The sequence below is a fragment of the Branchiostoma floridae genome, chromosome 2, assembly GCF_000003815.2.
Source record: "Branchiostoma floridae strain S238N-H82 chromosome 2, Bfl_VNyyK, whole genome shotgun sequence".
NCBI lineage: Eukaryota > Metazoa > Chordata > Leptocardii > Amphioxiformes > Branchiostomatidae > Branchiostoma > Branchiostoma floridae.
In genome coordinates this window covers 34,740,775-34,754,471 of record NC_049980.1, presented here as the reverse complement: position 1 = coordinate 34,754,471, position 13,697 = coordinate 34,740,775, and the positions used below count along the sequence as shown (strand labels likewise).

General features: G+C 40.5%; 1 protein-coding gene across 1 annotated transcript in view; it reads right to left on the bottom strand.

The window, feature by feature from the left end:
- Positions 1–8,244, bottom strand: part of LOC118409226 — a 10,014-nt gene extending 1,770 nt beyond the window's left edge. The window contains exon 1 of the mRNA XM_035810094.1: positions 7,652–8,244. Coding sequence (XP_035665987.1) covers positions 7,652–8,151 — 500 coding nt within the window. The 5' untranslated portion in view covers positions 8,152–8,244. The remainder of the gene's footprint in view (positions 1–7,651) is intronic.
- Positions 8,245–13,697: the final 5,453 nt, after the last annotated feature.

Below are 13,697 nucleotides of genomic sequence, written 5' to 3'. Positions count from 1 at the left end.
AAAAATTTTTTCATTCCCACATTCGCATCAGTTTTGAGGGTGAACCAGTCAGCCCTGATGAAGGTGACAGACACCCAAAGGTCGGCGGAACTAAAGCTGTGACTGTGTAAAAAGAGTCTCTTTACTCTGTATTCAACACTCGATCTGTTAACAAACAAACAAAAGAAAAAAAAAAGATAGAAAGAATGGGTGCCTCTGGGTGCATACCTATACATAAATTTATTCAATAAATCTTGTTGTTTTCCAAACATAATCAAAAACGTGACATTTCTTTGAAGATTGTTTACGATACCTCTCTTACAATATGTATCAAACAAACCAAAATGATTGCGTGTCTGTATGATTTGTCTCGACTGGAAAACGTGTACCGTTTGCTGCCCACTCAATTTGATTTCATTTCATCTTTGGTTTCTAATTTCTTTGTGTTTCGGACCCCGACAAAACCTGACAAGTCGCGCCATGCCGGGATAGCAAAAACAGGAATATGATATAATATCATCTGACATGACATTTTATGATATGATATGATATATGATATTATATCATCTGACATGACATTTTATGATATGATATGATATATGATATTATATCATCTGACATGACATTTTATGATATGATATGATGTGATATATGATATTATATCATCCGACATGACATTTTATGATATGATATGATATGATATATGATATTATATCATCTGACATGAAATTTTATGATATGATATATTATATCATATCATCTGACATGACATTTTATGATATGATATGATATATGATATTATATCACCTGACATGACATTTTATGATATGATATGATATGATATTATATCATCTGACATGATATGATATGAAATGATTGATTGGGTAGCGATTCGGCGTCTTCTACTGTGCATAAGACGCTGCAATGTATTTCAGTGTTCGTGGATTGAACCAAAAGACCAATAATTATTATTCTTATAAATTAAATGATATATGATATAGAACAATATAACATAATATTTTATACTTATTCCTACATTTCTATAGTTAATCTGACAGATGACGGATAAAGATGCATGAAGAAGTTTAAAAAATGATAGTTTTCGGGCCCTACATTGAAATTTTACTACATATTCTACCCAAAATAAAGAGGCAACAGACAGATATACAAATAGGTTTGTCGGAAAATTGGTTTGTCAGCAGTAAACGGCTTTCCACCATATTGATTAAGTTTCGCGTCCTGTGTTTCCTAGCGGAACTGTAGCCCTTCGGCCTGAGGCTGTCCGCCAACGTCCGAAAACGTAAAAGAAACTCCGGTCCGAGACCAGATGTATGAATCGAATTCGTTTATTATTTACGAGTTATTCCCAAGCAGTTTACCAAAACATCCATACAACAATTCAGTCTCCTTGTCGACCCTGACATTCTGACATGTAAATCTGGCTCCTGTAAATAACGCCACCTGACAACTCTTAGTAATACTGCAGCACCAAGCATGGTTTACCATATAGGGTGTGGCCTCAAATAAAAATGTGTTGCAGAAAATCTCTAAATGTATGCACGTTAACACAAAACTCTTCCTTGTGTGGAGAGACTTCGTGTTGTGCGACGAACACGGAAAATTTTAGACGAAGAAACTATAATGAAAATTGTTTTTTTCTTCTATGGGTGCATATCAATGGATTCAATATTAACCCTCATAATTCCAACCGATTCCATATAATGATATCACCACGTGATTAAAATAATACAATAACGTGAATTGATTTAAAGAGATGTACCGATGCAACATGAGCAATCCTGATGTATATACAATTCAGATATTTAGGTGTTCCAGAAAATCTTGATAAAGTCTCCATAACACTTTTTTTTATATGGCGGTATTATGGCACGCAAGAAAGTATGAGAAAAACATGATGAAAAATAGAATGTACCGAAATGTTGTTTTCGATGCCTCTCTTTCAATATGTAACAAACAAACAAACAAAGAAAACGATGGCGTGTTTATTTGATTTGTCTCGACTGGAAAACGTTTATGTTTGCCACCCACGTACGACGTTTCATCTCTAATTTTAATTTCTACATTTTTACATTTTATTTCTTCATTGTGTTTCGGCCCCCGCCTGACGCAGGGTGTGTATTTGTGTTGTGCAGGAACCGGACAAGTCGCACCATGCCGGGAGGGCAGCAGCAGCCACGGACTGGTGACACAGGTAGATACGTTTTTTTTTTAATATCTTCTTTCTACACATGTCAGAGGCCAATGTTTATATATTAATCTATATAGTGAGAAATATAATGATTCAAATTACCCAGTGCATTGCCTGGTGTAACATTTGGTGTATTTTCATTTAAAAAAAAATCTTTTCCAAATAGCATCTAGCCGAGTCGTGGAGCTTGGATTTTATGACGATAGCTATTTCATTTCCGTTGGGACCCAAGTGGTCAATGATCCCACTACCTGACCATAAGGATCAAGTGCAAACCCCGCTTGGGGCATGGCGTAATGAGGGGTTGCATCCAACATTTCGGATGGTGAAATAAAGCCCCGTACATGCGGAGTATCAGACGTTAACTTAGTCCTCGGTCGTCAAAAGTCTACACATTGAATGGCACAAAATCATCGGTAAAAGTAGTTATACTTGGCTGACAACAACCGGTCTGGAACCCAACTTCGCTGCTCAAGATGAAACTTACTCGACTCTAGAATAGCCATATGATAAAATGTTGTTACAGTAATATGATGCAAATTTAGGTAACCACGATGATTAAGCACTGTTTTCCTCTCCAATGTATATTTTCAGTCCCCCCCCCCCACGTTACCAAACTGGTCTCTACGACAACAAAGTGAGCCTGAAGAATTCTTTTATGGTGCAATGTACAATAAGAACAAAAGAGTGTTCATTTGGCGCAGACTTCTTTTAGTTGTTAATTTTCTAATAAGATTATCTTATATTATTTAGCATATATTTATATAAAAGCGTGTATCTTGGCTTCATACAATCTATAAGCTGTTTTTTGACTATATACCGACTTGTTTATATAAAGCCTTAAGTAGAAGAGGTGAGGTGAGGTGAAAAGACTTTATATGAACATACTGTGCTTTTGTCTGATACTCAAAAAATATATGTGAACTAGAAAGGCCGACATTTGCTTAGGAGCAAATACAGCATATTGCAATCCATCTTCATCCTTGAAAAAATCCCAAAATTTAGCAATTTTGAAGTAATGTTTGCTCAAAGGGAAAATGAAGTACTGTGGGCACTTGTCCTACACACCTTCATGCCGAATTTTAGGTCATTTGGTTTCAATATAAGGGCATAGGAGCCAAAAATATACATTTTTTAGTTAGAAATGACTAAAAATCCCAAAATAACTCATTTTATAAGTGCTCTATGAAGAAAGTGTTGATGGGGTCCTGTTGTCATGTGTCCAATTTACCTTTGTACCAAATTTCAGGTCATTTGGTTCACATACAAGGGCAAAGAAGCCAAAAATATACATTTTTAGACAAAAATCACGAAAAACCCCATAATAACTAATTTTTGAAGTGATCTATGAAGAAAGTGTCAATGCGGTACTGTGAGCATATGTTTAATGCACCTCTGTACCAAATTTCAGGTCATTTGGTTTCTATACAAGGGCATAGGAGCAAAAAATATACATTTTTAGTCAAAAATGGCCCAAAACCCTTAAATAACCCATTTTTGGAGTAAACAATGAATTAAGCGTTGATGGCGTTCTGTGGTCATATGTCAAACGCACCTATGTACCAAATTTCAGGTCATTTGGTTTTAATACAAGGGCATAGGAGCCAAAAATATACATTTTTTGTCAAAAATGGCCGAAAACCCTAAAATAACTAATTTTTGAAGTGATCTATGAAGAAAGTGTGTATGGTTTTCTGTGCGCATATGTCCAATGCACCTCTGTACCAAATTTCATGTCATTAGCTTGTAATGCCAGGGCACAGGGCCCCAAAATATACATATTTTGTCTAAAAATGACCAAAAACCCTAAATATCATAAATTCTAAGGCCTCTATCAGAAAAGTGAAAAAAACACCTGGGGGTATTTGCTATCCCTACCTCCATGCCAAATTTCAGCTCATTTGGCCCAAAAATGAAAAAGTTGAATCAACTTGAAGATTTGACAGGAGAAGAAACAAAGGAAAAGCAATATATTGCAATCCCATACTATGTATGGATTGCAATATAATGAAAAAATACATACCGACGGCACCAATTTAATTTGGTTATTTTCCCCAGGTATTAAACCCATACGGCGGCCCCGAACGGATTGGCAGGCACGTGCCGACGCCGCTGCGGGTGTGCCCAACCCTATGTACGCCTCTGGACAAGGTAAAATGTTTTCCAGTCCGCTATCGGCGTCCTGTTTTTGTCTCGCTTGGAAACTATTTACTGCATATGAAGTTAGTGTTTAATTTTGTAATTTTCCTCCAGGCACCACACCCGTGCAGCAGCCGCAGACTGATTGGCGGTCCATTGCGGACGCCGCTGCGAGCATACCCAACGCTTTGTACGTCTCCAGAGCAGGTAAAACGCTTTGTACGTCTCCAGAGCAGGTTAAACGCTTTGTACGTCTCCAGAGCAGGTAAAACGTTTTGTACGTCTCCAGAGCAGGTAAAACGTTTTGTACGTCTCCAGAGCAGGTAAAACGCTCTGTACGTCTCCAGAGCAGGTAAAACGCTTTGTACGTCTCCAGAGCAGGTAAAACGTTTTGATGCTGCAGGTTTTGTCCTGCTCCTGTCCTATCCTTGCATTGCTGTGTCTGTTCAGATTCGTCACACGATTGTCGTCCGATCATAAAATAATTGCATTCCTGATATAGTCGTGCGGGTCTTGTTACCGAAATGGCTGTCTTAGATCTTTGTCGGCGGTTGGTTCTGTCATAGACCGCTTGCGCAAAACTTCCACGACATCAAAATCTTACGACAGCATACGCCAGTCCAAAATTTGATTAAGTCCAACTTGAAAAGGTATTCCTTGCTTTAAACTCTCTTGTTTTCTAACAGACCGCACGTATTCGGACGAAGCGAGTCGCCACGGTGCCTTCTGTTCCTTCATCCGCTCCCACCGCAGCTGCATCGCCGCCTGCATTGCGCTGCTGCTTAGTATGGTTGCTGTAGGAGTCGCCCCTCTGACGTTCATCAATAAAGAGGTAAACACCCCTCTACCACAGAGCCTGTTGTATATCAATTTTACTTACACTGGTTCTGCTTTGTTTATTGAGTCTATCAAGCTAGAACTTTCTGCTTATTCATCTAGTTGTTTTATACGTTTGGTATTCTGACGTATGTTGATACGTTTGCAGGAGATATCTCAACTGTCCACCACTGTTAACGTCTTCAAGCGGGACCAAAACGACATGCGCCGACTGTCCGCTACTGTTGACGCCTTGAAGCGCGACCAAGATGACATGTCCGCCACTGTTAATGCCTTGAAGCGCATCCAAGATATGTCCGCCACTGTCGACGCCTTGAAGCACGGACAAGACAACGTGTCCACCACTGTTAACGCCTTAAAGCGTGACCAAGACGACATATGCCAACTGTCCGCTACTGTTGACACCTTGAAGCACGACCAAGCCGACATACGTCAACTGTCCACCACTGTTGACACAATGAAACGTGATCAAGACAACATTTCCACCACTTTTGACGCCTTCAAGCGCGACAAAGACGACATGTGCCAACTGCCCGCCACTGTCGACGCCTTGAAGCGTGACCAAGACGACGTGTCCGCCACTGTTGACGCGTTGGCGGGTGACCTAGACGACATGTCCGCCACTGTTAACGCCTTGAAGCGCGGCCAAGACGACTTACGCCGACTGTCCACCACTGTTGACACCTTGAAGCGTGACCACGACGACATGTCCACCACTGTGGACGCCTTGAAGCGCGACCAAGACGACATGTCCGCCACTGTGGACGCCTTGAAACGCCACCAAGACAACATGTCCACCACTGTTGACACCTTGAAGCGCGGCCAAGACGACATACGCCAACTGTCCACCACTGTTGACGCCTTGAAGCGTGACCAAGACGACGTATCCGCCACTGTTGACGCCTTGGCGGGTGACCTAGACGACATGTCCGCCACTGTGGACGCCTTGAAGCGCGGCCAAGACGACATACGCCGACTGTCCGCCACTGTGGACGCCTTGAAGCGCGACCAAGACGACATGCGCCGACTGTCCACCATTGTTGCCACCTTGAAGCGTGACCAAGACGACATACGCCGACTGTCCACCATTGTTGACACCTTGAAGCGCGACCAAGACGACATGCGCCGACTGTCCACCATTGTTGACACCTTGAAGCGCGACCTGGATAAAGAGCGAAGCCGAACCACTACTTCGGAGCAGCGTCGTCACGAGATGAACAAGACACCAGGTAAGTTGGGTTTGCAGTCAAATCTTCAAATGGTTTCAACTTTTTCATTCTTGGACCAAATGACCTGAAATTTGTCATGAGGCGTATTGAGCAAATACTTTTTGAATTAAATTTTTTGGTCATCTTTAGACCATACATGTATAATTGGGGCCCCTGTGCTCTGGTATCACAACCTAATGATCTGAAAGTTGGTACGGAGGTGCCTTGGACATATGCCCAAAGGAATATACTTTTGCATTGGGCTGGATTGAAATATGCTGTATTTGCTCACGAGCAAATGTTGGCCTTTCGAGCTGTACATAATTTGCTTGTAGAATGTTTTAATTGATTGATAAATTGTAACAATCTACAATAATTCAGGGTGTGAAACACCGTTTCCTTCCTTTGTGTGTGCTGCTTTGTGATCTGTAATATAACTATTCCTTCTTAGCCTGTTGTTAATGCAAAATGTTTTCCAGCATCTTGTCCTACAGGATACAAAATGTTCCGTGGAATCTGCTACAAGGCCGTCGACACACAGAAGACCTTCAGCGGAGCGGTCATGGCCTGTCGTGAAGACGGCGGCACCCTCGCCATGCCCCGAGACGCTGAGACCAACGCCTTCCTGATCTCCTTGCACAAGTCCGCGAGCCATTTTTGGTCCTTTCTGGATCGGCCTGCACGATTGGCGCAAAGAAGGAAGCTATGAGTGGGTGATGGTTCTGCACTTGGGACGTACAACTCTGGGATCCGGGACAACCGGACAACTCTGGGGGCAACCAAGATTGCGTTTATTACTCAGCCTACTGGAAAGACAAGTGGAACGACTCCCTATGCGACTTACCTTTCCACTTCATATGCCAGGCTGTTCCAGGTACTTCTTATAACCGTACCATTTCCTGAAAACCTTGTCTGGGAAACATGCATATCCCGCTGTTTATTATTTTTGCAGCACACTAGACATGTTAAACCCTTGTGGTGCTGGCAAATTTTCACTATAGATTTTCCCAATTCCTTTTTGATCCTAAAGTAGGGGTACTGTTTTCCCTAAGCTACATTTTTGAAAAATAGAGACCTTAAGCTTTGTAATGATGTAAAACTTTAAAGGGTTATTTGGAAGGAAAGTAACAAACGTAGCATAGTGAAAACAGAAACAACATATGCTTCCCAACATTTGTTAAATCATCGTGCTAAAACACATCGCTCCACATCTGACTCCTGCTATTTATTACATTTTATTCAGGACGTCCATAGGTGACAGGTGGAAGTCTCGCCACACCTGTACAGCGGCTCTCCGGCCATCCGCAGGAAAACTAACCAGCTGACCGTAGTACCTGGACTCATAGCAACAGTTCCAGAAAGGACCTGCATCTGTCTGAGGCTGTACAGCGGCTCTCCGGCCATCCGCAGGAAAACTAACCAGCTGACCGTAGTACCTGGAGTCATAGCAACAGTTCCAGAAAGGACCTGCATCTGTCTGAGGCTGTACAGCGGCTCTCCGGCCATCCGCAGGAAAACTGACCAGCGGACCGTAGTACCTGGAGTCATAGCAACAGTTCCAGATAGGACCTGCATCAGTCTGAGGCTGTACAGCGGCTCTCCGGCCATCCGCAGGAAAACTAACCAGCGGACCGTAGTACCTGGAGTCATAGCAACAGTTCCAGATAGGACCTGCATCAGTCTGAGGCTGTACAGCGGCTCTCCGGCCATCCGCAGGAAAACTGACCAGCTGACCGTAGTACCTGGGGTCATAGCAACAGTTCCAGATAGGACCTGCATCTGTCTGAGGCTGTACAGCGGCTCTCCGCAGTAAAACTAGCCAGTAAGAAATAAATCCTGGAGTTATAGGAATGGGAATGTGCCCAAGTAGGACCTTGTTTTTTTAAACACCGGCTTTCTGGAGTGGGAAACTAATACAAAGGAATGAATGTATAGAATGTAATGAAGCACCAATAAATTGGCACCAAAGTGATGAATCATCTACTGTACAATGGTAGTCACTCCCCATGGTAGAGAATGTACAAATCTTTCCTCATGATCTATTATTAGTTCTTTTATGTGAAGAACATTCTAAAAAGGGGATTGCCTTGGTGCGCTTCAGAGATTGTTATGACTTTCCTGAGTAGGAAACTAATACAAAGGAATGAATGTATAGAATGTAATGAAGTAATAAATAAGAATCAAAGTGATGTGCACCATACAATCTTAGAATTGTAGGACTGGCCCAAGTAGCTCATTGTTTTTCAACCGTTGTGATGGCTTTCTCGAGTAGAAAACTGATACAAAGGAATGTATGTATAGAAATTTATAAGGAAGCAGTACTAGATTGGAACCAAAGTGATGAGTATTTACTGTACATACAATGTTACTCCCCAGTTTTCATATAGAGAGAATGTACAGATCTTTCCGCATTAATTATTATTAATTCTTTTACGTGAAGAACATTCTAGAAAGGGGAATGCCTTGGTGGCCTTATCAAGCACATTTCTGTTTTGGGGCGACTCCTGCAAAATGCTGAACGGACCAGTAGAATATTAATTTTAATATATCTGGTTGGTTTGTTTATATAGTGTCATATAGTAGAATTGCGATTTCTTTTGTTATAATTTTTTGTTTATTTCTGTTAAGTGACCCTTTATCAAACAGATGTACTTATGAATTGATTGTTATTTACATGTAACGTTACTTGTATTAATTGTAAGTTTCATATCATTGTTATTCATTTGTTTTTGTGTCCCATGTTGGGTTTCCTTAAAAATTAGTCACATAACTAAAGGAGTAACTTAACTGTCACCAAGATGAATTGATACGAACAAAGAAATCTAAAAAAAACTAGACAGAAGTTAGGCCATGGTAATTTGATTACATGGGTGACATCTGCGCGCGTATTAATTTTCGGACGTTTCCAAAAAAGTTTTCAACCATATTGTAAATTTCAAAAAGCAGCTGCAAAATGAACACATAAATGACGTAGATTTTAAAAGAATATCAGAAAACGGATATTAAGGTCATGGAAGGCCAACGTTAGTTCCAAAGTAGAAAATATGTAAAAACACAAATAAAAATATATTGTTTGGTACAGCACACACTGTATGTTTGGTCATTTGTTCAACTTTCCTGACAACTTTGATTTCATAATGAAGACAACTTTTGTGGCTAATTTTTTTTTTCATTCCCACACTCGCATCAGTTTTGAGGGTGAACCAGTCAGCCCTGATGAAGGTGACAGACGTTCACCCAAAGGTCGGCGGAAGTAAAGCTGTGACTGTGTGAAAAGAGTCTCTTTACTCTGTATTCAACACTCGATCTGTTAACAAACAAATGAAGAAAAAAAAGGAAAGAAAGAATGGGTGCCTATGGGTGCATACCTATAACGTTACATATAGAATACAACACGGTGTATTCCGTATCGCCCAAGGTGTCAGCCCGACCGCGGGTCGGATCGCCCGAAGGCCGGAGGCCTGAGACCGACCCGCGGGAGGGCTGAGACCGATGGTGATGCGGAATATACCGTGATGTATTTTATTTATGTCATACCCACCAGAGAAAACCACTGTTTTGATGTGAAATGCGCCAGAAGTTGAACAAATTTGTTGCCCTCGAAAAAAAAGCGATGCAACAGTAATGTTCCCACGTCCGAATCAGGTATTCTCACTTTCGATGGTGCCTTACTCGGCCCACTCGATTTATTCGAATGGAGCCCGTGTGATAAGCCCGGGCCGTACGGAAAGTTATCAGCCGGTCCGGAACACCCGTATCGAACGTTTTCTCGTCACAGGTATGACATAAACTAATTTATTCAATAAATCTTTTTGTTTTCCAAAAATGATCAAAAACGTGACATTTCTTTGAAGATTGTTTTCGATACCTCTCTTACAACATGTATCAAACAAACCAAACGATTACGTGTCTGTATGATTTGTCTCGAATGGAAAACGTGCGCTGTTTGCTACTCACTCAATATGATTTCCTTTCATCTTTGGTTTCTAATTTCTTTGTGTTTCGGACGCCGACAAAACCTGACAAGTCGCGCCATGCCAGGAGAGCAAAAATAGGAATATGATATGATATCATCTTACATGACATTTTATGATATGATATGATATATGATATAATATCATCTGACATGACATTTATGATATGATATTATATATGATATTATATCATCTGACATGACATTTTATGATATGATATGATATGATATATGATATTATATCATCTGACATGATATGATATGAAATGATTGATTGGGTAGCGATTCGGCGTCTTCTACTGTGCATAAGACGCTGCAATGTATTTCAATGTTCGTGGATTGAACCAAAAGACCAATAATCATTATTCTTATAAATTAAATAATATATGATGTAGAACAATACAACATAATATGGTATACTTATTCCTACATTTCTATAGTTAATCTGACAGATGACGACTAAAGATGCATGAAAAAGTTTTTAAAAAATTATAGTTTTCGGGTCCTAAATTGAAATTTTACTACATATTCTACCCAAAATAAAGAGGCAACAGACAGATATACCAATAGGTTTATCGAAAAATAGGTTTGTCGACAGTAAACGGCTTTCCACCATATTGATTAAGTTTTGCGTCCTACGTTTACTAGCGGAACTGTAGCCCTTCGGCCTGAGGCTGTCCGCCAACCTCCGAAATCGTAAAAGAAACTTTGGTTCGAGACCAGATGCATGGATCGAATTCGTTTATTTACGAGTTATTCCCAAGCAGTTTACCGAAACATCCATACAACAATTCAGTCTCCTTGTCGACCCTGACATTTGTAAAGCTAGCTCCTGTAAATAACGCCACCTGACAACTCTCAGCAATACTGCAGCACAGCATGGTTTGCCATATAGGGTGTTGCCTCAAATGAAAATGTGTTGCAGAAAATCTCTAAATGTATGCACGTTAACACAAAGCTCTTCCTTGTGTTGAGAGACTTCGTGTTGTGCGACGAACACGAAAAATTTCAGACGAAGAAACAATAATGAAAATTGTTTTTTCTTTTATGGGTGCATATCAATGGATTCAATATTAACCCTCATAATTCCAACCGATTCCATAATATCACCACATGATTAAAATAATACAATAACGTGAATTGATTTAAAGAGATGTACCGATGCAACATGAGTAATGCTGAGGTATATACACTTCAGATATTTAGGTGTTCAAGAAAATCTTGATAAAGTCTCCATAAATTTTTTTTTTAAGTGGCGGTATTATGGCACGCAAGAAAGTATGAGAAAAACATGATGAAAAATAGAATGTATTGAAATGTTGTTTTCGATGCCTCTCTTTCAATATGTAACAAACAAACAAACAAAGAAAAGCGATGGCGTGTTTATTTGATTTGTCTCGACTGGAAAACGTTTATGTTTGCCACCCACGTACGACTTTTCATCAGTAATTTTAATTTCTTCATTTTTACATTTTATGTCGTCATTGTGTTTCGGCCCCCGCCTGACGCAGGGCGTGTATTTGTGCTGTGCAGGAACCGGACAAGTCGCACCATGCCGGGAGGGCAGCAGCAGCCACGGACTGGTGACACAGGTAGATACGGTTTTTTTTAAATATCTTCTTTCTACACATGTCAGAGGCCAATGTTTATATATTAATCTATATTGTGAGAAATATAATGATTCAAATTACCCAGTGCATTGCTTGGTGTAACATTTGGTGTATTTTCATTTAAAAAAAAATCTTTTCCAAATAGCATCTAGCCGAGTCGTGGAGCTTGGATTTTATGACGATAGCTATTTCATTTCCGTTGGGACCCAAGTGGTCAATGATCCCACTACCTGAGCATAAGGATCAAGTGCGAACCCCGATTGGGGCATGGCGTAATGAGGGGTTGCATCCAACATTTCGGATGGTGAAATATAGCCCCGTACATGGGGAGTATCAGACTTTAACTTAGTCCTCGGTCGTCAAAAGTCGATACGTTAAAGACCGCACTTATAGGTAAAATTATTTAAAACTTAAAACAACCAGTTTGAAAACAACTGAAAACAATCAGTCTGGAACCCAATATCGCTGCTCAAGATGAAGCATACATAAGATAAAATGTTGTTACAGTAATATGATGCAAATTCAGGTAACCACGACGATGATGTTTTCCCCTCAAACGTATATTTCCCCCACCCCCAACGTTTCCAAACTTGTCTCTACTACAAACAAGTTGAGCCTGAAGAATTTTCTATGGTGAAATGTACAGTACGAGCAGAGTAGTGTTCATTTGGCGCAGACTTATTTTAGTTTTTTTTCTAATAAGATTATATGATAATAGTTAGTAAATATTTATATAAAAAGGTGTATCATAACTTCATAAAATCTGTGAGCGACTGTTTTTCTAAATATATATTGACTTATATAAAGCCTTGAGCAGAAGATTTTGTATAACTATAAGCAAATTGTGCTTTTTGCTGATACTCACAAAATATATGTGAATAAGAAAATGCATATCGACGGCACCATTTTAATTGTGTAATTTTCCTCCAGGCACCACACCCGTGCAGCAGCCGCAGACTGATTGGCAGTCCATTGCAGACGCCGCTGCGAGCATACCCAACGCTTTGTACGTCTCCAGAGCAGGTAGAACGTTTTAATCCTACAGGTTTTGTCCTGCTCCTGTCCTATTCTTGCATTGCTGTGTCTGTTCAGATTCGTCGCACGATTGCTGTCCGATCATAAAATAATTGCATTCCTGATATAGTCGTGCGGGTCATGTTACGGAAATGGCTGTCTTAGATTTTTGTCGGCGGTTGGTTCTGTCATAGACCGCTTGCACAAAATTCCACGACATCAAAATCTTACGACAGCCTACACCAGTCACAAATGTGTTGTAAATTGTTGTTTAACGTTTGAAAAATAATTCCTTGCTTTAAACTCTCGTGTACTCTAACAGACCGCGCGCATTCGGACGAAGCAAGTCGCCACGGTGCCTTCTGTACCTTTATCCGCTCCCACCGCAGCTGCATCACAGCCTGTATTGCCCTGCTGCTTAGTATGGTTGCTGTTGGACTGGCCCCTCTGACGTTCATCAATAAAGAGGTAAACACCCCTCTACAACAGAGCCTGTTGTATATCAATTTTACTTACACTGGTTCTGCTTTGTTTATTGAGTCTATCAAGCTAGAAATTTCTGCTTATTCATCTAGTTTTTCTATACTTTTGGTATTCTGTCGTATGTTGATACGTTTGCAGGAGATATCTCAACTGTCCACCACTGTTAACGTCTTCAAGCGGGACCAAGACGACATGCGCCGACTGTCCGCTACTGTTGACGCCTTGAAGCGTGACCAAGACGACAT